We start from the raw sequence: 24,839 nt of genomic DNA, 5'->3' as shown, positions 1-24,839 counted from the left end.
CTTGCCTGCAGTCGAAAATTTCAGTCACATGCTACTAACTGGATGAACCTTGAGGACCTTGTACTAAGTGAAATAAGCCGGCCATAAAAGGACAAATACTGTATGATTCCACTTACACGAGGCATCTAAACTAGTCGAATTTATAAATAAAGAGAATAGAATGGAGGTTGGGGGGAGGGGGGTTGGGGGAGAGGGCAAGGGGGAGTTGTCAAATTGCTAGAGTTTCAGTGCTGCCAGAGAAAAGGTTCTGGAGGTCTGTTTCACAACAACGTAAATATACCAAACACTACCAAACTGTGTACTTAGAAAACGTTCAAGATGGTAAATTTCATGTGTGTATTCTATCACAATAAAAACGTTTTAATGACATGAAAAAAAAAGAAAACCTCACTTAGGAAAGATCTTCAGCAATTGCCTTCAGCTGTTGAAGCCAGAATTTTTACCTCCGCCCTTTGCCTTGTATAGCAAAAGGCTATCGTCGCAATAAACAAGGAGCCAGGTGTCTTGAGGTTAGAATTATCACTGTTACTGAGATTTTTTTTCCAAGCAGACAGAAGTTCATTTCGAACTTAAAAGTCCATATTCTAACCAAACACCACCACCTATTTTTAGATAGTATGCCGTTGCATCTACCGATTTCAGCAACTCAAGTTAGAATTTCCTCAACAGACACACCTTGCCACCCAAACTATGAAGAAAATCAGTGAGGCACCCATGCACCCATGACCGTGGCTCAAGCATCTTAAAAACTAAAATATGCAGATCTTTGCCTCAGACAAAATTTATTGTTCAAGATTTAGGAATACGCTGTCCCTAGCATGATGCTTCCAACACATTTTTGTAAGTTACTTTTCACCAAGTTTATTAAAAGTGTATGCTGATTAATGCAAAATTGGATGCTATATGATAACATTCTGTTTAAGGACCTTTTCTCACTGAGAAATCATATTTGTGAGATAGCCTAAATGTTTCCTCCCCTCTTACGAATGCCACATAAAAGAATAAGCAGGCATAAATAGAGAATTTCTGAGAACAACAACATAACCCTCCATAGCAGCGGCTACCGATACGGGAGCAGCACAGCAGACTCGCCAAAGGAACATTCTGAAAAAACAAACGGCCAGGTCAAACCCCAGGTTTTCCTGAGTGGGGGGGCAGAAATCTTTTCTCAAGAGTGCCACTGACGTCCTGAATCACAGCCAGAGTTAAGAGCAAAATTCGAAAGTTATACACTCTTTCTGAGATGTTTAATCAATGACTTAGGAGCGCACAGCTTTCGTCCCATGTAAGTTACCCCTAAATAACACGTCAGGAGATTTTTTATTCGTACTTCCTAATTACGTCACATTCATAACCACGCATCTATCCTGTTCCCCATCACACTCGTTGTATATTGTGTTCTCACTTTGCCCGTGAGCCAAACGAACAGGGAATTATGTCTGAGTCAATGTTCAGTAGCGTCTAGAACACTGGCACTGAGTTAAGCGTTAAAAAACAGTAGGACCTACGTGTAGATTTCATACACCCAAAATCCTTTCATGCAGGTATATCAGGTTTAAAATCTGCCCTTACAAATCACATGTGCAGGAACATAACTTTTCCTTCTTTGTTGCAAGTAAATTAAGCTTACCTTTGAGACCCCGGCTCCAGTCCAGACGGAGAACTTGGGATACTTGTGCCGTGAAAGTTAACAGTCACGCCGCGTGAGGCTCTCCCTGTTAGAGAGAAGTTCGGTCAAATGAGGTATTTATTCTTTCTTCACGCCGGGAGGCTTTCCCAGCGTCCCACGTGGGGCTGCCGACGCCGCCTCCTCCCTGGCGTCTTCTCGCTGGCCCTCGGGCCCTCCGTGCTACCAAGAGTTGCTAACACCTGTGGTCCCCACCGCAGCCGCTGGTCATGAAGTGGGCGCACCTGTGTTCTCCCCGCCCTCACCTCGGGCCTCTGGTTCTTTCAGCACTCCTGCAACTACTCAGCACTGTTCCCTCCTCCCCCGGCTAGGGAGGGAGGGGCTCTCTGAGGTCACCCTTCCACCGAGTCAGCCCAGGACCCTCACCAATCCCAGCGTGAATCAAACCTATGAGGCCTTCCTAGTAGGCTTGCCATCTTTCCAAGGTGGGGTGCAGGCAGAGATCTGTGATGCTCCCAGGCCTGTCTCACCTGAGCCCACACCAGGTTTCGACCCTAGGAGTTGATAGTGTGAGAAGTGAGCCTCCTTTTCAAATTTGTCTGGAAACACAAAAGACCCCGAGGAGCCAAAACAATCTCGAGAAAGAAGAACAGAGCTGGAGACATCACACTCCCTTACTTCACACTGGTCTTTTTTTACATACTGTTTTCTAAACTGTTGGTCAAGAAATAATTGTGTTCACAGCCAGCATTTTTAAATTACATGGAATCCAATAGTATAGGGTCAACTAGAAGAGAACATTTGCTCTATTTCTTTATTTTATATACTGGATCAAGAAGTAAACTCAATTTTTTTTTTTACTGTCAAAAAAGGATCAGAAACTCTGGTCTCTCATTCTGTCCCCTTTTAAACTCTCCGGTGTCCCAATAAGATCTTTTATCTCTGCTATCTCTGGCTTTCCCAGTAAGAAAACACTTCCATTAGAATCACCCTTCAAGCTCTCTCCTCTTGGATTTATTTTGTAAACTGTACTCTAAGCGTTGCAGACTCTCCTGTGTCTGGTCCCCGCCATGTCCAGTCAAGACGTTCATAATGACCCCTTCTGAGCTGAGGACATTTTCATTCCTGCTTTCTCTGTGTCCCCTTGTGTCCTTCCTACCCTGGGGCCATTAGCTTCACCCTCCAGCCTAGTTTTAATGGTCAGAGGACCCAGGGGATCAAGAGAGAGAAAATACAACACAGAGCAATTCAAAATTTTAACCTGCCACACAGGAATGGGGCGGTTTCCTAGCACTTTAAATAAGTATTTTTTTAATGCTTAGACGCATAATAACAATCCCTCTAAACTGTTTGTTTATACTGGTAGTCACCTATTTTACAAGGCTAGGTAAAGCAAAGAGTCATTTAAAAACACTGCCCTCAAACATTTAGTTTTGACTTAAAACTTGTAAATGGTTATTCATTCACTAACCTTTCATGAGGCATCACGGCCTTTTTTTAAATGAATCTATTGACTGAAGTTCCAAGCCGTCTTTCCTACATGAACCACATTCATGACGTATTACCTACAAATTCTGCTTTCGGTTTTCTTTAGGTTGCGATGTGCAAAACCATCTGAATGCAGCATCCTTCTAAATTGTCATTATTTTTTCCATGATTTACACTTGTCTCACCCACAACTACTTTGGCAGCAATCTTTAACAACACTTTGTCTTGTCAACCTTCGCAAAGCTTTCTAAATTGAAAGAGAAACCATTTCTTTAAACTCTTTTTTGAAGAGATTTTAGAGAAATGGCTTTTCTGCATTCATAGTTCAACACTCTTTGTAATACTTAATTGAACTAAGTAATCGTAATGCCACGTTAGACTAACATAAATAGATTTGAGGAAAAGTCTAGAAAAGCTCTAAAATAGCTCGATAGTGTGAGCGTTCCTTGTGCCGTGGGCAGCCTGGCTGTTTCTCCAGAGAGGATGAACAGGGTCCATTAAGCTGGGAAGTGAGTTAGGTGTTTTGTGAAAAGGGTTTCTACTGCACTAAGAAAAAAGATTCACCCTAAGATAAAGCAAAAAGCGCGGTATGATCATTTCAGAAAAATGTCCTCATGTAGCGAAAAGAGCACTTTTTGATGGGGGAAGGAGAAAGCGGAAGTGAGGAAATTATAGATTCTAGACACGGACACTGCTTCACTCATGACTTTGTGTGAATCAAGTAAACTTCCTAGAGTTCAAGGTTTTTTTTAATTTTTTTTGTTTTTCTTTTTAATGAAGCTAGAGTAAGTTCTCTTCAGCTTCGAGTCCTATTGTCCATACTCACCCAAAGTTCTCATGGGTCAACGTGGTTTAGGTGGAAAGGGGGTGAATTGTGCTGTTTCTTCTTCTTCTTCTGAAATGGCATCCCCCACCCCCGATTCCTCAGGTCTGCTCTACAGGATGGTCATTCTGAAAAATGGCAAGAGGTAGTCTTTGTTTAACATCTTAATTGGAGTATAACTGCTTTACAATGGTGTGTTAGTTTCTGCTGTATCACAAAGTGAATCAGCTATACATATACATATACCCCCATATCCCCTCCGTCTTGCGTTTCCCTCCCTCCCCCCCTATCCCACCCCTCTAGGTGGTCACAAAGCACCGAGCTGATCTCCCTGTGCTATGCAAGAAGTAGTCTTCAAAAGATTCAGTGACCAGACAGTTTTACGAAATGCTGGGGTAAAAATGTTTAAAAGGTTTCTTTACTGAAAAACTTTACAGCCTTTAATAGGCTAAAGGGTTTGTGAATGTCTAAAAAGAGGATATAATAGCCAGCTTCCCCCAAATATATTGCACCAAACCTCTCTTTTTTTCTTTTCTTTTTTTCCTCATAGAATCTCTCTCAGGATTAGAGAGCCACAGAAAACGACTTTGGGGAAATTCTAGCCCAGCTGTTTCTGTGGTCCTTTCTATCTCCAAATTCCCTAGCCTACATCATTGGCTAATTGAGGTTTTTAACAAACAAGGTATTGGAAATGGCCAGAGGAGCAATGGGGATTATTTTTAAAAGACAAAAGCTTGAACAAAGTCAGGAAGGGTATGGAAATTTACCAGAACCTTCTTTTTTTTTTTTAATTTTTATTGGAGTATAGTTGATTTATAATGTTGTTAGCAGAACCTCCTTTTGAGGTTTTCCCTGGCACCAAGAAATGACCACCAATAAACTACAATTACTTAAAAACTTGTGTACAATATTGGTATCGGTAGAAGTGATTTCCAAATTATCTCTATTCGTCCTTTGGCCCCTCCCTTGATGCCTATACATTTCAACTCTCTTGATTTATTTTTTTAATGTCAGTGATGAGACTATCCAGAGAAAATGGAACAGAGATTAAAGATAGTATTAGGAGTTAATAATAATAAAGAATAACAGAGTTGGTCTCTCTACCAAGAAACCTTGCAAATTCATGTACCTTCAATTTTTCCAGAAAACGCATTTACCTCTGTCTACCAAGTGAGTAAGGCTCATGTTTTTATTCCTCTTTTATTTTATGTGCAAGGGATAAGTGAGCCAGAACCAAAGTGTATCTTGAAAGACTAATCCCAAGTCTTTTTAAGGAGTGACTAACATTAAATGCATTAACAGCTAAGAATTATAGAAATTATCCTCTTTTGTAAGAACAAAATATTTAGTCTTGACAGTTTTGCTTTAATTATGAGGTCTGCCTCTTCCAAGTGCTGATTCATTAAGTGGTTAAACTATAAAAAGATCAAGTGCACTTTCTCCCAATTTGAATGGATTGTTTAATCATCACTGAAAACTCACTGAATGGCAGCTCCAAGAATGCAAGAATGATGGATGCCTTTATGGTCGGACTCTATAGACTGAAGTTTGGAGGCAGGACCAGATGAAATCCATGGACTCCATTTTTCCAGCAGCATCCTCAGAGGCCCAGCCTAACCTCGGCTTAACCTCAAGCTTGAGGACCCCAGAAGAATAAATAAAATTCCTAAAATTATATTTCCTTAAAGTTTGAGGTCATTCTGAGGCCAAGCCAGCATTGCTGCGGTGTTTGTAGATTTCACCAGGTCTAGTGCCACCTACTGGACCATATTACCACTGTTGACCCCCGAGCAACCCAGATCTGTTCTCCATCTTACCCTGCACTGCTTAGTCCCATGGCTATGGAGCAAGATGCCCTGTTTAGCATCTGTCTGGGTAGCACCCTGCAAAAGGATTCTGATCTCATGTGTCATCCTTCACAGCCTTTGGTTACGGAGAGAATTTGTCCACACGTAACCTAAACACTGTGCCTGAGAGTGGATCCCCTCAATTCTGTTGGTATAAAGTGGAGCGAAGGGGAATTCTCACCAGATGAGGGTCAGGAAGGAAAACTTTTCCTCCAGCTCAGAGCTGTAGGCTTTATTACTGGTGTTTCCTTATGAAAGGGACCCATCTCTCTCTGGGAAATCATGCCAGTAAAATTTCACTAAGGCCAATAGTCAGCCACGGGATAATCTCTTTTTTTTTGTCTTGTGTGTTTTTTGCTGCATAGTTCCTGACATACGAATGTTACTTACTGTTACTTCTGCCATTTCAGTATCGCTATTTTTCTAATGAGGCATCTGGTATGAAACAAAGCAACAATTAAAGGTCAGAGGCAGCTACGATACAAGGATTTTCTTTGAAATGTGTTCTGTGATAATATCACTCCACCTGGAAGGAATGGTGAGCGTAACGAGCCCAGCTGTCTCCAGTGTTCCTATAAACACCCAACACTATCAGACCCAGAGGAGCAGGCCACGTGGTACAAATACGCCTCTTCTTGTTTATGGCTGTATGTAGGTTAAGGGAATTTTAAAGGGTGTGATTCCTCTGCGGCTTGAAACACATTCTGCAAGGAACCAACGGGCCATTTTTCCCTGTGCATATTTGCAGTGTGAACACTGGGCTGGTCATATATAAGTTTATATATGTCCATATATTATATTCATAGTGTTATCGCAATTTTCTTGCTTCTAAAATGGAAAGATTTGGACTAGATTATATTGAATAAATAATGTTCATTAGAAAATTTATTTTTAATATTATTACAGATCATTTTTTTAAAGGAGGCAGATTTAGACAAATTGGCTGAATTGCCACATTTAAATTCCTAGTGAGCGTTCCCTTCTGCTGAGTTGGCATTCACTCAGGGGAGTAAGCAGTGCGCTGATTTTCTGCATTTCCTTACTTCGGCATATTCCCAGATGTCCCCATTTATTTATTAATTTCAGTCAGTAAGGTATTTAGTCAACAAAAATAGGGCGAGGTCAGAAAGATGCCTAAGAATCGGTTCTTGCCTTCTGAGAGCCTGCAATCCGAAAGAGAGAACAGGGCACTTAGGAAAACACTGAACAAATACCTTACATATAATGTACACATACAGCAAAGTGCTGTCAGAGCTCAGAGAAGAGGCAGATCACCCCCAGATGGAATGAACAAAGAAGGCTTCATGGAGGGAGGACAGTTGGAATGGGTCTTAAAGGATGAGTAGGAATCTGAGGGTTTTCCACTTAGAGTCTTCAGGCCAAGAAGATACCAAGCATATTCTAGGAATAACAAATACCCACACAGTTTATGCAGAGGAGCTTGGGCCGATGCGTTTGGGAAACAGATTTGAGCGAGGTTATCAAGGGTCTTGAATGTCTGAAGTCAAGGCTTTATAAGCAAGAAGGAACCATGGAACATCTGCGAGTAGGTGAGGCTCGCGCCTGGGGGAGCTGAGCAGAGGGTAGAGGCAGGAATAGAGCTCAGAATAGGAGATCATTGTTGTCATACAAACTAGAGCCAGAGCCAGATCTGACGTGGAAGTTAGAGAAGTCGAAAGAAGAGGGGAGATGTGAGAGAGGTCCATTTATCCATTCAGTTAACAATTACCGAGCGTTAGCTCTATACCACCGTTTTCCAAACATCCATCATTTGTACACCACCATCATGATTTTTGCCACATCTGCTTCTCCTGGTGTTATTTTTTTACTTAATATTTTTTTACAAGTAGACTCATTTTCAATTTAAATACATTATCTTTTTCAAAAGAAGTCTGATGTCACTTCCACTTGCCTTGCCTCCAACAGAAGTTAACCATGAAACTAAGAATAAGCAAAACAAAACAAGTTCATCACTTAGGTACACGCTGTGTCTGCTGAAGCCTGCTTAAAAGGGAGGAAAAGCAAAACGAGGTTTAAAAACATACCATCAATAAACAGAGATGTTTCTGCTTTGACTAAACTCAATGGATTGTAAGAGAATTGAAGTGGAAATAACTTTCTCGTTATATGTCAGTACTGGGGTACTGTGCTCTGAGCCAGCTCCAGCGCTGGGTTCTAGGGATGCAAAGATGAACACCATCCTCTGTTCTCAGAGGGCTTGGTTGAGCAGAAAGATAGGAAGCCCACACATGAATCCTGACAGAGCAAGAAGAAAGCCCATAGTGGGCGGTGGACGCCCTAGGACACTGCTGGCCCATTGGGAGCTTGGGGTGCCCCTCTTAGACTCCTTCCTCAGCTCATGATTCCTTGGCAACTGAATCCTAGTTCTAGCGTTTAACTCCTATTTCATACGTGTGGGCTGCTTCCATCTAATTGCTAAGAACAAGCATAACAACCCGCTCTTATTTTCCGAGAAAACAAAACAAACGGGGAGATTTCTTAGGCTGAGCAGAAAAGTTAAAATAGGGTGGGAAACACCCCAGGTAAGTGGTAAACTATTGCCACATAGGAGGACCCACAGGAGGCTGTCAGATCCTTCGCCCCTGTCGGAGCTACAGCCTGAGATGAATCAACCTCTTAGACAGCCCGAGATCACGGGTCTGAGAGCCAGGGGCATGCAGCCCACGGTCCCTCGGCAAGCGGCTCCTAACTCCCTCCATGTGGTCCAGCTTTTATATTTTTAGGAGATTATAAAGCTCATTGTAGATGAGCGGCTGTAAACTGGAGAGTGTATCGGCCTTAAGAGTAACGGAAGCCACCCCGCAGTGGGAGAGGAGGTAACTAGAAAGATGGCTGCGGAACAATCGCTGAGCTTCATCAACACGGTGCTGTGCGAGGTGAATAAGATGGTGGGGTAGGGAAGCAGCTGACTTCTGAAGGACGAATAGGAATTACTAGGCATCGGAGGGCATCCCCCAAGTGGAGGAAGGAAGCACCACACAAAAGTCATAAAGAACAGAAGAGCGGGATGGGTAAGGAAAACCACAGGTGGTCTGGGGGTTGTAGCCCAGAGCCTGGGGGATGGTGAGAGGGCATAGAAGTGAGGCTGGGGGATATTCATATCAAGGCCCCGAAGGGCTGTGCAGTCAGGCTACACGAGGGGTCAGGCTTTACGTTGATGGGAATGGAGACAGTTTTGGGCAGGGAAGGTGCGTGATCAGACTAGGAGGTGAGAAGATCATTCTGGAGGAATAGGAAGAAGAGGTGGAGGCAGTGAATGGAAGAGGCAGTGGGACTTGAAAATCATTTTTACCATTTCTAAATCTTTCTCCTTTGCCCGTTTTGCTGTTCTCCGCACCCACAAGCTGAATAAGGGATGTCCAAGGCGGGATCCCATTATAACAACTCCCACATTGGAGAAAATAGTTTTCCGGAGTCAAATTTCTTTTTTTTTCTAACCCGTCATCTAATCTGTGTCGTTCCTCCTGCTTCCCGAAGGCGTACCGTTCCTCTTTCACAAGTCTTGGAGTATCCACTCAAATGCATTTATGGGACATGTAACTGAGCCAGCAAACTGATGGGGTTTTCCCCCACCTTTTTGTTTGATCCATTCAACATTTATTGAGCACTTACTCCGTGCGTGGCATTGGGTTAGATGCCAAGCAGTCAGATCCCTTGAGGAGTTCACATTAGGGCGGAAGACAGAATAATGTGCAAATAAGTAGCCTTCAGTGAGGTGGATGCACTGAAATGCGGTTCTTTCCAAGGGGCCATGAGTTGCCCAGGTCCAGGACTCAGTGGTGGAGGGAGGAGAGATGGTTAGGTCCCTGGGCAGGGCACCTGTGGGCTCGGATGAAGAACAGCAGTGTCCTGTGCTGGTAGTTACCCAAGTGCCATAAGTTACCTCGAATTTCCAGGAACCCACAGGAGAGACAAACTGTGTTGGCTGTAACAGATTCCCTGTCCATCTCGCGTTCCTGCACTCTTCCCTTGGGCATAGAGAAGACGCTTTCCCCGGGGCAGCCCTCCATTACCCATGGATCCAGTTTTACGCTGTGATTAGTTGCTCTTGGATTCCAACCGTTTTCATAGAATTCACGTTCGTCCTTATAAACGTGTTTCTCCACAGCTTAATTTTGCAGGTTTTTTCATTTACATTCGGTGACCCAGAGCAATGCTCAGGGTCTATAAATAAAAATAAATGTTGATAGAAAACTTACACAATTCTAAAGGGATTTCCTCATCCGAAGGACACAGGATGTTGACCATGTTGAAAACCAGTTATGTGGCTGCCAGTTGTAGACCGAGGACCATAACAGGTGAACTCTTATAATTTATAGAGCTGTTTTCTCCTAAAATAGCCTTCTCTAAAGGAGAGACGAAAAAAGAAAGAGGAAAAAAAATAATGCATTTCTAAGCCCACACAAGCAAAAAAAAAGCAAATAAAAGCAAAAAGTGGGATAGTAAGAGAAGATGCCCTGTTTCCAGTTAAACATTCTACGTGCTAGAAGCTCAGGGCAACAGCAAGGACGTTTTCTGAAATCTGACCAACCCTGGGCATCTTGGGTCCAGAGAATAAGTAGTAGGGCAAAAGCGTCCCCGTTTTGAATCTCATTTCGTCCAAAAGTTTTCTTGGAGTCTAAAATGAACGATTTTCCTGCAAGCAGCCACCTTTTAACATTCCTATTCCCATTTGAAGCCACCTCCCATCTGGCTTACACAGTTGGGTCTCACACTCACCACCCTTGCTCGTTCTCAGATCTGCTGGGCTGGAATTTTAAGCTGCCCATTTATCTGGCTGGAAAGTGAAACTTACAATCCTCCTTCAGTGGAATTGTGTCTTGACACAGAGTCAGGTAGAGGAAACAACACCGCTCAGTGATCAGAAGGAAAGCTGCCATGGGTGGTGGTTAGAGCAGGGACCACTCATGGGATGCCAGTCCAGTGAAGAGTTGATTGTGAATTCTCTCCCCCCTCTGATTTCCTTCATTTGTCTTTTGGGTCTTTGCTTATCACTGTAGCGTAGGCTGCCTCCCTGAATGAAGGGAATTACCACCCCCCGCCCCATGCCAGCATTAGCAGATGGTGCGGAGAAGAAGCCATGCAGAAATTGAACATTTCCAGGTTAAGTTTAGAGATGTGAAGAGAAAAAAGGCGTCTTTCATGAAGAAGTTCGTAAATTCTCCTAGGTTTCTCGCAATTTTCCCTTTCAATGGCCTATCTACAAGTATAGGTAATATATATGTTAAGTATATGTCTGTGTCTCTGAAATCTGTATGCAATTTCCATGGTTGAAATTATTGTCTTATGAGATAATAACAACAGATGAAAAATCCTACTTCTATATGGTGCTGGAATGCGTGATTTTTCTCCTGGGTCCTCTTTTTAAGTATGCTTATGGGACTGTGTATTTAAATAAAAGTACGTCAGTGATAGCAAAGCGACAGGGCTGCCACACCACACATCAGCTTGCCCCCTGCAGGTGTGCTGCTGTACACAATGTGTACCTATGCTGCAGCCTCGGTGACATCCCATCGCCGTGGTTGAGTGACAAAGACGAACTTTGTCATTGATAGCGTAGGGGTGCACAGTGCAAGTGCTGGGATTCGACTTCCTGGGTTAACTCTGAGTAAATCATTTAACCTCTCTGTGCCTCATTTTCCTCCTCTGGGAAATGCAGACAATAAGAGTACCTACTTGCTAGGGCTGCTGTGATAACTAAGTGGATGACCCCTCTAGAGTGCCTAGGGCAGGGTCCGGCACACAGACCCATCTGCCTAATGTTTGCTGAAATATACTAACGGGTATAAACTTAGCTGAACTACCTCTTTAAGAAATAAGCCAGTGTCTTATACATGATCGCCTAACGGACAATATAATACAATTACCACTATTTTAAACATTATCTATTGTCTCCCAACACAAGAATGTACTTTCCATGAAGGAATGGACGTTTTGAGTTGTGTTCATGACGCAGTCCTCGGTTCCTAGAACTGTACCATTGTTTAGTATATACACAACACATATTTGTTGGGAAAAAAGGAATACGTGACTGTTAGCTCTTTTATTAGCTTCTAGAGATAACTGAGAAGTGATTGTCTACACTGGCTCACTTCTATATTGAGGTTGAAGACATTATCCACATAATATACAAAGGTCTAGGTGAGGTGGGGAGAAGGGGGCACGGGTAGCTGGGGCCCTGGGCTCAGCACATTCACAGGCTGACATCTATGATGTGTACAAAGTTGCTGAGTCCTGAACAAGATCTCAGGGCCACCTAGTCACACCTGAGGATGTGCATTCCCAGGGGGCAGTTTCCTCATTAGCTTATTAAGTGCTTATTAGATGTTTAAGCTGGATGGGTCTTCTTCTATCAAAAATAATTGATATGATGAAGTATGATAGTACGTATTATCTTTTTTCTTATCATTTTTTTCTTTTAGCAGCTAAACTTTTCTTCAAAGGAAAGTCCAAAAGCTGTGGAGGTCCACTGACGGCAGGCTGGTCCCTGCTGTGCTGCCCCCAGCATCCTAAAGTTTCTTGGAGCTGTCCATAGGGCCGGAAGCACAAGTGCTTTAAGTCTCACAGCCCCGGGGTCGAGTGTTAGCTTAGCTGCTTACTGGCTGTGCTCCCTGGGCAAGCCATTCAACTTCTGTGAACCTCAGTCTCTTCATCTGTGGGAAGGGGAGAAATCATGCCAAGCTTGCAAGGGTTCCAATGGGATCCGTACTGAGTTCCTGCCCCATCATAGGCCTCTATAAAGTGCAGCTTATATTTCACAGAATTCAGAAATACCAGTGAGATCATTCTGTAGCTTATTGAGTCCCTTGGAAGCCGCCTCAGCAAGAGAAAAGGGCTCACCCTCGTGACATCGATGTATCAGTAGCCAGGTTCTAACCAGAGAGTTCTCCCGTCTTCAAGATGTGCAGAGAATTTGACATGGAGTCTCCCAACATTTTCTCCCATCGTTGTCATGGTAGCTCCAGAGCCTCTAATTGCTGAGAAGGTCGAGGAGGATGCCTGAGCCGCAGGACGGAGGCAGCCCCTGTGCCGTGGATGGGACGGCAAAGTAGGCATCCATCTGCAATCTTCATGAGACTCCATTCACAGAACGATTCGCACAGTGCCCACACACAGACACGTTATTCCCAGGACAAAGACAGTCATTTTATTTATAAATTACCACCTTTTTTACATAAAAAACATTGTGTTTCTGAATGTCCCTGGTGGTGCAGTGGTTAAGAATCCGCCTGCCAATGCAGGGGACACGGGTTTGATCCCTGGTCCGGGAAGATCCCACATGCCATGAAGCAACTAAGCCTGTGAGCCACAACTACTGAGCCTGTGCGCCACAACTACTGAGCCCACGTGCTCTAACTACTGAAGCCCGCGTGCCTAGAGCCCGTGCTCCACAACAAGAGAAGCCACCTCAGTGGGAAGCCCGAGCACCGTATAAAGAGCAGCCCCCGCTCGCAGCAACTAGAGAAAGCCCACACACATCAACGAAGACCCAATGCAGCCAAAAACAAATAAATAAATTTAAAAATACAGATTGCCAAATGCAATGTGGTGCCCTGGACTGGAAAAAATATATATTGTGTTTCTAAGTTAGGAGGCTGGGATTAACATATGCACACTACTATGTATAAAATAGATAACCAACAAGGACCAACTGTATAGCACAGGAAACTATATTCAATATCTTGTAATAACCTATAAGGGAAAAGAATCTGAAAATATATGTGTGTGTGTGTGTGTGTGTGTGTGTGTGTGTATAACTGAATCGCTGTGCTGTACACCTGAAGCTTACACAACAGTGTAAATCAACTATACTTCAATTAAAAATTTTTAAAAATATATTGTGTTTCTCAAAATTGAAAAAAAAAATATTGTGCTTCTGAAACAGGAGACCTCCCATTCATGTATTTATTCAGCTAACATTTACTGAGTACATCCTATGGAACGGGGACTTTCCCAGGAAATGGTTATACGAAAATGAGCGAGACCCCTTATGCCCACTAGAATCCCGTGGTCTCCTGGGAGAGATCCGCATAAAAGGCAATAAATGACCACAGACATTTCCAGCGCCTGGTGGCAGTTTGGATGATGTGCGTGAGAAAACACACGAGGCAGCTGTCAATTCTGCCCCCCTGGTTTCAGCAAAGGCGTCACCAAAGAAGTGACAACAGGGCTGGGGCTTGAAGAAAAAGTTTGAGTTTAGTCTAATGGAGGGAAGGACCACGTGCATCCCAGGAAGAATCACAGATGTAAGAAATAGGGCATCTAGTTGAGTGGTTCTCACTGTGATCCCTCAACCAGCATCAACATCATCAGGGAATTTGTTAGCAATGCAAATTCTTGGGAACCACCCCTGAAACTCAGGATTGGGTCCAGCAATCTGTGTCTTAAGTCCTCCAGCTGATTCCCTGCACATTCAACTTTGAGAAGCATTGTTACAGTCAGTTGATGGTATCAAGGGAAGGAAAAAATATATTAGCCAAGTGTTTGTATTTTACATAATACAGAGATACCTGGCTATAGATTTTCCATCCCCCCAAAAGATCAAAGCAGGCTACGTGATTACATATATCATCATTAAAAGGGATAAGGTACACAGCCAGAGAAAACAATGAAAGTAGAATAAAAGTAGAAAAGCAATAACCATTACTATTTTATTGCAGATTTCCCAATAAACTTCCCGGGATTCAAATATAGATGGAAAGGCATTTATCTGACAAGAGTGACAGTACTTGCAAGATGTTAACAGTACCTGGCAGTTGTTAAACACACAGTTTTGCTCATACTAAGACCTGAGAGGGATTTCCTCATCACACCACATTCAGAAGACAATTTTTGCAGAGGTGGATGACATCCCGACAGTAAAAACCACACAAGTATACATATCAGCTTCTTATAACTTCCTTACACAGGCTTAATATCAAAGAGAGTTCAGGGAAAGGAGTCCAGTGGGAGGCCTTAACAATGAGGTCAAGTTTGTAGCTCTCAGACGATCTGACTCACATCTGGATCGTATCCTCGGAAATGAACGACACGGAAGCATTAAAAAGCCAAAGGAGAAATGGAATGGTTAGACCTGAACAAAACACAGGGCAGGCTTTGCACATCGTCCTAAGAGCCTCAGCTTTGAAGACTGTGCTGCTCTGGACTCTCCAAACCTCCCAAACTGAGATGTCTTTGCATCCCTTAACTTTTGCACCTTCTAGACTTGTTTTTTTTTTAAAAGCTCTTTACCTGATGCATTACATATACAACACAGACCACACAATCTAGAGCCTGATTAGATTCCAATTTGTACTATTCTTGATTATTTTATATTTATGTGGTTTATTTTCTCAACTAGACCATAAATGAGTTAAGGCCACTCATTTCCATGTGTCCTTTGGCACAGGGAACACTTAAGAGGAGGCTTTATTGGTTTATTTTTTTTTGAAGTATAGTTGATTTACAATGTTGTGTTAGTTTCTGCTGTATCTCAAAGTGATTCAATTATACGTATATATACATTCTTTTTCATATGCTTTTCCATTATGGTTTGTCACAGGGTATTGAATATAGTTCTCTGTGCTCTACAGTAGGACCTTGTTGGTCATCCATCCTATATATAAAAGCTTACATCTGCTAACCCCAACATCCCATTCCATCCCTCCCCCAACCCCCTCCCCCTCGGCAACCTCCAGTCTGTTCTCTATGTCCATGATTCCATTTCTGTTTCACAGAGAGGTTCATTTGTGTCATATTTTAGATTCCACATATAAATGATATCATATGATATTTGTCTTTCTCTTTCTGACTTACTTAGTATGATAATCTCTAGGTCCATCCATGTTGCTACCAATGGCATTATTTCATTCCTTTTTATGGCCGAGAGGTGTTCCGCTGTGGATATGTGCCACACCTTCTTTATCCGTGCCTCTGTCGATGGACATTGAGGTTGTTTCTATGTCACTATTGTGACTAGCGCTGCTATGAACATAGGGGTGCATGTATCTTTCTGAATTATAGTTTTGTCTGGATATACGCCCAGGAGTGGGATTGCTGGGTCGTATGGTAGTTCTATTTTTAGTTTCTTGAGGAACCTCCATACTGTTCTCCATAGTGATTGTAGCAGTTTACATTCCCACCAGCAGTGCAGGGTTCCCTTTTCTCCTGGGTGGTGGTTCTCATACGCTTGCAGCTGCCCAGCTGGGCAGAAGGGTAAACTTTACTCGGATGAGTAAGCTTTAGTGGGCCTCCCGTGGTTCCGCAACAGACAGTACAGGGTCTCAAGCCACCGTGGCCAGGGAGCTGGGCCTGGCCAGGCCTAGGAAGTTGATAGGCAGCCTCTCTGTTTCTTTCCCAGGGCTACGTGGAGTCTGGATCTGTTTCTCCCTGTATGTTTGCTCCTCTCTCTTCTCACATGCTCCCTCTGCAGGACCCTTGTTTCTGCTGCCCCACACTCTGAAATAGCACATGACTCTGGCTTCCGGAGGTGCCAACATTGACCCTTCCTGTACTTGACCTTGCGGATAAGCTCACCAGGGTTCAGTGACTCTAGGAACATCGTCATTTAAATTTCCAGCAGGCGGCATCTGACTGATTCAGCTAAGCCTCCACATGGATGCCCCTGAGCTGGGGTCTGCAAACCCAGTTCACTCAGCTCAGAGGATATGGTGATTGCCTCAACATTCCTGGCCAGGACAGCGTCAGCAGATGCTGAGCTCAGCGGGAAAAATTCCCCAAAACAGGTGTCAGCTGAACGGCTACCGCAAAAGGGGGCCACTGTAGGTACTTTCTGGGCCTTAGCACTTGGTAAAGTAGATCTGTACAGCAAACTTGGTAAGCAAAGCAACAGCATTTAAAAGAAAGGAATTTATGAAAGGAAACTTTTGATTCAGGTAAAAAATAGATAGATAGACAGGGAGTCGGGCTGTGAAGCAAGTTGTCTAGAATGTGCCAAACATGTTCACGGGACTATTCAGCTAGTGACAAGAGATGTAGACAAAAATAACTCCATGTTCATCAGAGGCTATTTCCACCGCTTCTTTTCAAGTTGCCTCGTGTTGTATCAGTCGTTATGTTTTCCATCATGGTTGTCTTTATATCCCATTAAACCGTTTAATTCTATCATCATTCCTGTTTCTCCTAGATTAGTCAATGGATTGCATGTTTTCCTCGGCCTTTTTTTTTTTTGGAGTAGACACTCATGGTTTGTGCTCTTTTCTGTGAAAATTCTGCAGATTATTTGTTTTATCCCCATAAGGATAGGGTGTCCCCCTGCCCACAGTGTCTCCTAAAGAGCTGATGGCCATGGCTGGTCAAGGTGACCACATTCTCTTAGCGACTCCCAGGGGAATCCATCTGCAGACTTAGCTGAGATAATCACACCCTCTTCTAGAATGATCCAAATGAGGGTAATCCCATGGGGAGCACATCTCCAAAGTCACATAGAGTCAGGACAGCTACCTTCCCACCTGTGTCAATGCAAAATAATGTTAGGAAGTTTTATAATGTACTGCTTCAGTACATTATAAATGTACTCCTAAGCCCTGTGTTCTTTCACCCAACCAGCAGTAAGTATAGACCAGTACTAATGACGACTTTCTAACCATTTCTCAAGGAACACTACTCTTCACCTTTTTATTCTCAAAAACCATAATGAAACCACTTTTGAAAGCTTTGTATGAAGACAGAGGCAATGGCAACTGTGCTACCAATGTGACCAAATTGGAGGAGGCCTGGGTTCTTGTTTCATTTGTTTTGTTTTTTGTATAACACCATATCTTTTGAAAGGGAAATGTTCCAAAGGCATTTATTTGTAGCAGCAGACTGATTGAAGGAGGTATGCACAAACAAAATCAAACTACAGATGATTAGGATAGCAATTAATGTTCATGAAAGCCAACATACATTCTGCGTTTATAAAACGGCTTAGCCTTGTGCTTTGAGTAATAGAACTGGTGTATTTCAGCCTGTGCTTATTCAAAGGTGCTCTAATGGTATTTGTACAATTTTAAGTACTGATACATAGTACATGAAAAGCGTTGAGTGGGGAAGCCTGAAAAAGTGAAAGAAAATGGCATTCAGTTATCTTCTGCAGCTACAAATTCAGAAAGTGAGAAAATATCCCCAAAGTGGGCCTTTGGGCAAAGTTAACTCACGTATGTTTCTGTTCACCCTAAAATGGCATGACTTCATTTGTTAGTAGTATGTTAATGAGAACCATTCCCTTATTTAAAAAAAAAATTATTTAAAATCATGCACCTGTTAAACATTCCTATCATTCTTTATTCTCAAATTCTCAATAGAATGGGGGTTTATTAGTAGTAGAGGAAAAAATTACGAATAAAAAATCTGCATCCATGTTGCATAGAATTTTGTTCTGCCTGGGAAAAGTGCCCTGTTTAGTCTGTAGTGGAAACACATGTGGGCAGAAGGTCTGAAGTGGGAGACACTGCCCGCATCGGCCAGGACATTCTCACCCTTTCGGGGGTTACTGTTAACTCCCTTTTAGTCTTCTCTCATGAACTGCCCAAGCAAGAAATAATTGCTTCCTTTAGATCTTCTTGCTTGTTCCCACCCCTAAACCTATCCTCTAAGTACAGCCAGGGAAATCTCTAGTATAAGCGTGGCTGTGTCGCTGCCTGGTTTAAACTGGTCTCACGGATGTGACCACCACCAGCAAAGTCAAGTCCTGTGTATTATAGCATAGCTGGCAAATCTCTCCAGGATTCAGCCCTGGCTACCCATCTCACTTAGGACTTGGTTCAAATGCAAGGGTCAGAAAACAAATCACAGTGGTGTAGACAAAGATAAAGGTCCATTCCGTCCCCCATAAACAAGATGCCGGGTCCTTTATCTTGTGCTGCTACCATCCTCAGACTGTAACTTCCACCTCATGGTCCAAGATCACTGCTCCCCAAGCTCTCAAGTCTGAATTCCAGCCAGGGGAGGAGTAAAGAAGGGATGCCCTTCCCTTTAGAGTCATTTTCCAGAAATTGCACCTGCCATTTTCAATTATACTCCATTAGCCAGAATTAGTCACCTGTGCACATCTAGGGAGACTAGGAAACGAGCCATTAGTCTGGGACTGCTTTATACTCTTCAGTAAGAGAATCCTTTCTTTCTCTGCAGTTGAATGTTGCAACCTGGCATGGGCAGGTCACAGGTAAATGGGGGGGGGGGAGGCAAAAAAGTGACCTGACCCTGAAAACATTCATAGAGATTTCTTCTTCCTGGTACCTCCCTAAACCAGAACGCAGTGCTTCCTGCTCTCCTGGGCAGGGTCCCCCACATTGTCCTTTCTAAAGCAAGTTGTGATTGTTCAGCTGTCATTCCCGATTGAGGGAGAGAGTGGACACCCTTTGGTGGGTCCTCTCTCTGCATGTAAAGAAAAATGAAGCCCAGCAGCTCTAAATAAAGGCATGCACAGAAGTCAAGAGAAGAACTTGCCAGCTTCGCAAGACTGTTTTCCATCTTGTCAGCATCTTCCAATATGTGGTTTGGTTGCTTTTTCCTTGGTGCTAATAAATTACCTGCCTTGAGAATTTCCTTTACAGTTCTTGCTGGATTTTCTCGCTTTAGTCATCATCTGGACAGCAGTGCTTCTGCTGCAGGTGTGAGAGCTCTGTAAAAAGCGGTACATCTCACACTCAGAGCTCATCTCACAGTAGCCAATATAGCCAACATATTTTCCAAGCCAACCATCAGGACATGTCATCTGATGGTAAAATCGAACTTAGGAGGATAACAAAACATAATTTTGAAGTCATAGTGAACAAGAAAAAAGGAGAGATGATCACCGTCGTCATAGAAACCCTTACGAAGGCATATTGACTCACACTTCCCACCCTGGCTCAGAGAGGAAGGTACAAAAGAAAATTTCGCTTTCTATTTTCAGAAATCTTTTACGGCCACTTAAAACCTTCTTCCGGAGCTAGCAGCTTCATTTTCCAAGAATGTGGAAGGTAACAAGAATTGTTCTTTATCTTTCTTCATGTCTAGGTCACATCTCTCTGAGCACGTCATAAGCCCTTTGGCCATTAGGGATTTGCTGGTTGCATTTGGTTGTCTGCAGCAGCAAACGCTGAGCCTTGCAAGGGGGGGACGCTCAGTTAATTCTTCCCGGGATGGTGTTAGTCACACCACGGGCTGCAGCAAGTGATGTCCATGGTTGCCACTTACGAAGGTGAATTAGGAGAGGGAAAAAAGGAAGTGACAGAAAGACGTAGGCTGGGAGGGGAGTTCATGAGTAACAAAAGAAGAAAATAAAGAATGAGGGGAATAAACATATGGACACCAAGGGGGGAAAGGGGGGTGGGATGAATTGGGAGATTCGGATTGACATATACACACTATGATATATAAAATAGATAACTAATGAGAACCTACTGTACAGCACAGGGAACTTTGCTTAATGCTCTGTGGTGACCTAAACGGGAAGGAAATCCAAAAAACAGGGGATATATGTGTACATAGAACTGATTCACTTCGTTGTACGGCAGAAACTAACACAACATTGTAAAGCAACCATACCCCAATTTAAGAAAAAAAAAGAATAAAAGGCGGAAGAGCGGGACGTCGATGGTAGGTGCCACAGCTATTATTTAGCCATTGAGGGTTTTAGATCATCTGCCCCCCTCACCAGGAAGTCACTGAATGTGTTGCTTTAATTTATAATCACAAATTAATCTATTTTCCTTTTTCAAAGACGAGAGAGTAGAAGAGACGTAAGATTTTCCCTAGAAAGGGCCAGGGTATTAAGTCATTTATCTGGCCTTAGCCAGAAAGTTAGATGGAGCATTTAGAAATGTTTATGATTATTTATTGCCCTTTCTTCATGACCTTATTTGCCTACATCACAGAGAAAAAGGTCAAGATTTCAATATCCTTTTAAAAATATTGAGTAAAGAAGGACCAAAGTTAACTTACTTATTCTTGACGTAATTTATTACTCTCTATGAAAATATAAGTGCTTGCCACTAGGCTGAAAATAGCCCACTTAAATTGCAGTAAAAATCACACTGTGCATGTTTAACTTACAAAAATGATCATCAGTTACATCATTTAACAAATTTATCATTAATGGCCTTAAAAACCCTCTTTGTTTGCTCTGCGTGTCCTCAGGCAACATCATCTTACATGAAATGCCATTCACAGATTAAAGATAATTACATAAATATTGAATACATGATCTCAAATAATCTTCAACATTTTGGAGTAAATATGTATAATTCATGTTTTCAGCTCTTGCCAGCTCCACATTTAGCAAAAAAAATCCACCCAAGACCTAGAAGCTTCAGAAGGAAAGGTTGAAGCATTATTTCATATTATTTTATGTATTGAGATACAGGTAATCATAAAACTTAGTATGTGACCATAATCCAACTGGTTTGCTATTTTTGTCTTTTATTTTTAAGTCTATATTTAAAAGGCAAAAATGTCTTCAATGGGACCTGTTTTATCCAGAGAAACTTTCTCATGCAATGGATTTTTCCACCTAAATTAGTTTGTGCCACAGTTTTGCTGAAAACATGTATTTAATCTTTCTGGATCCCTCTTTGCCACAGCCTACTCTTGGTATCGTAACTTCATACAAAGTGGTCCCAAGGTATTTTATGCTAAAATTTCCTTTATATTAGTGTCCTCAGTGGGCAAGTTTCGATTTACAGGTTCTTCCTGAACCACAGGTATCATGAGTCCTGCTTTTCCTTTTTGTCTCTTCAGGTGTCATTTTCTTTCTCTCCTTCAAACAGTTTGTCCTCAGTCTAGACATCCTGTAGTCAGCAGGCCAGGCAAACTCCCAGATCTTAACTCCAAGGCAGGGAGAACTTGGAGAGGTGAGATATTCATTGGTGGGTCGTGGAGAGGCAGAAGTGGAAGGCTAATGGGTAGCAAAAGGCACATTCACCTGTATGCCTCCTGCCTCACCTTGAAAACCACTGGTCCCTAAAATGCCTAAGAGATGGTCCCTTCCTTCCTTCCTTGGCCCTTCCCTTGTCACACAGTCCTGTTCTCACTCAGTAGATGTGACTTGAACCACAGGATGGACCACCCTGGGAAATTTTGCATTGATGCGTTAATTCACTGACTAAATGCTTTACTGAGTTCCCCCCACCAGCCAAGCACTTTGCTGGCCACTGGATGCGAAAAACATAGTCTCTACCCTCAAGAAGCTCCTAATTTAGTAGACTAACCAAGTTCAAAAGATTCCAGCGATTAAAACCTCCCATCAGTTTTCCCGAGCAATTAATCCAGAAACTGAGAGACGAGGAGGAGAAAAGGAGCTTCATAAAACATGCTTAGAGATTTTCGTCAGGCGCTCCCACACACAGTATGTCCCATGGAACAGACGAGTCCTGACCCCACAAAACTCCGTGGTTTTCTTCATTAGGCCACATGTGGGTGTTTCATTCTGTTTTTTTAATTAAACCAATTATCTCTCCCCATCTGAATATCTGAAATGACGTTTGTGATATGTTTGGAAAGTCACATTGGCTTTTCCGGACAGCTCTCCATATGACAATTTCTGTATTGTGGGAAGTTTAAAAAAAAAAAAAATCTGGCTGTCAGGAGAACTGCATTCAACTACTGAAGAACTCTCTCCGTTAGAGTCCAAAGAAAGTACTCTGCCCGGTAGAACAGCAGCCTCTGGTACGAAAGCGCGGGGAAGGCTTGGAATGACCTGATTTCCCACAGGTGGATCTGCAGGGCGCCCTCCTCTCCCAGGCAGACATGACCCTTAGGTTCAGGCCCTTCATGTCCTCAGGAACATTTCAAGAGCCTTTCCTTTGGCCATCTTGCCATCACTTGTAAATATTTACCAGAAACTTTTAAACCAGCAAAAGGAGATGCCCTGTTATTCACATTAGCCAATTCAAGCTTATTTGTTCTTCATCAGCTCTCAGTTTGTTGACAGGAAGCTCTTCATTCTCTGATGACAGAAATACACGGGCAGATTTTCTCGACAGCTCTGATTTATTTGCCACACCATTAGTTTTTCCAACTCTAATTACCACGGTGGGATTGTTTGCTGTAATTGTTACCACGGAATTCTAATGGGAAAGTATGTGACAGAAGATACAGAGATATATCCTAAAGTTATAAGGTGCCAGTAGCCTCTTTTATTTATGTTTTTCACTCACATTTATGGGGTGCTTACTGTGTGTCTATGTGGCCCACCTGGTACAAGGCAGGGAGATGTAAAGGATGTAATGGTGGGAGATGTAAAGGATGTAATGGTGGCTAAGAGGTAAGCTAGCCTCAGGGAGCTTGAGCTAGCAGGGAAAGCACGAGACAAAGCATTCCAGAGGAGCTGGAGAGTGTGCAGTAGATGCCCTGCGAGCACAGAGGGGAACTAATTCTCTCTGCAGGGGGCGGATCCGCAAAAGCTTCCCAGATTAAGTGAGCCCTTCCGGTCTGCTAGCTTGACGATTAACATACGGTTAAGAATAAAAGGAGAGCAGCAGGGGAAAGATACAGTTATTGGAATCCTGGAGAGAGGGGCAGTTTTTCTCCCAAGTCACTTAAAAATAGTTCAGCATTTCTATACGTTCTTTTCCGGGTTTACTAGTTTTCACCCCTACTGTCTCTCCTATAGGACTGGCATGGGCTTTCCCGGCCTACAGAGGTAACAGGGCTTTTCCAACAATGCATTAAAGCTGCTTTTAGGGAGAGTCATGAGTTCTGCCAGAAAACCAACTCAGTAGCAGATACACGTGGAAAGAGAGCAACGTCTACTGACCAAGTGAAGCGTTAACCATTGTCCCCCTCTCCTTCATTCCCCCAGGTCCTTGCGGGAGACGGGTCTGGAACCTAACCACCGGGTGTCCATGACCCCCGTGGTTGCGCCCCATCAGCGATGAAAGGGTTATCGGGCAGCCGCAGCCATCACCACGGAGTCACCTGCGATTCGGCCTGTGACTCGCTGTCGCACCACGCAGACCGCAAGCCATACCTGCTGAGCCCCGTGGAGCACCACCCGGCCGACCACCCCTACTACACTCAGCGTACCTCCTTCCAGGCCGAGTGCGTGGGCCCCTTCAGCGACCCGCTGGCCAGCAGCACCTTCCCGCGCCGGCACTACACCTCGCAGCAGGAGCTGAAGGACGAGTGCGCCCTGGTGCCTCGCACCCTGGCCACCAAGGCCAACCGCATCCCCGCCAACCTCCTGGACCAGTTTGAGAGGCAGCTGCCTCTCAACAGGGATGGCTACCACACATTGCAGTACAAGCGCACGGCCGTGGAGCACCGCAGCGATAGCCCCGGCCGCATCCGCCACCTGGTCCACTCGGTCCAGAAACTCTTCACCAAATCGCACTCCCTGGAGGGGCCGTCCAAGGGCAGCGTCAACGGGGGCAAGGCCAGCCCCGACGAGACGCAGACCGTGAGGTACGGCAAGCGCAGCAAGAGCAAGGAGCGCCGCCCCGAGCCCAAGCCCCGCAACAACGCTTCCCCGGGCTGGTGGAGCTCCGAAGACAACCTCGACGGCGACATGTGCATCTACCACGCCCCCTCGGGCGTGATGACCATGGGCAGGTGCCCCGACCGCTCGGCCTCCCAGTACTTCATGGAGGCCTACAACACCATCAGCGAGCAGGCTGTGAAGGCCTCCCGGAGTAACAACGATGTCAAGTGCACCACCTGTGCCAACCTGCCCGTCACCCTAGACGCACCGCTGCTGAAGAAGAGCGCCTGGTCCTCCACGCTGACCGTGAGTCGAGCCCGAGAGGTTTACCAGAAAGCCTCGGTTAACATGGACCAGGCCATGGTGAAGTCAGAGTCGTGTCAACAGGAACGTTCCTGCCAGTACCTTCAGGTACCATTTATGTGGAGGGATGGATGCTTACGTGTTGTACCTGCTGATTGTGTGGTATTTCCTCCTGGGTCCCAGTCTTGGCTCTACTATGAATTGCCTATATGAACCTGAGCGAATTACTTAGCATTTCTGGGGCGGAGGGCTCCTGTCGGGAAACAAGCCTGCTAGCAACCTCATCCAGTTATCTTGAGATACTAGATATAAAAGTGCTTTGAAAAGCACGCCCACCTAAAGGCAAGA

General features: G+C 43.9%; 1 protein-coding gene across 1 annotated transcript in view; it reads left to right on the top strand.

Moving 5' to 3' along the window:
* The window catches only part of DLGAP1 (DLG associated protein 1), a gene marked incomplete at both ends in the record, with an annotated part of 968,578 nt that overhangs the window by 625,245 nt on the left and 318,494 nt on the right, over window positions 1-24,839 (top strand). Inside the window, one exon of the mRNA XM_079943254.1 lies at window positions 23,571-24,599. Within this exon, the coding sequence (XP_079799380.1) occupies window positions 23,643-24,599 (957 nt within the window). The remainder of the gene's footprint in view (window positions 1-23,570; window positions 24,600-24,839) is intronic.

This window comes from Stenella coeruleoalba (assembly GCF_951394435.1).
Source record: "Stenella coeruleoalba genome assembly, chromosome: 14".
In the NCBI taxonomy this organism is placed as follows: domain Eukaryota; kingdom Metazoa; phylum Chordata; class Mammalia; order Artiodactyla; family Delphinidae; genus Stenella; species Stenella coeruleoalba.
The sequence above is the reverse complement of the archived record's forward strand: the minus strand, read 5'-3'. Positions and strand labels throughout refer to the sequence as shown.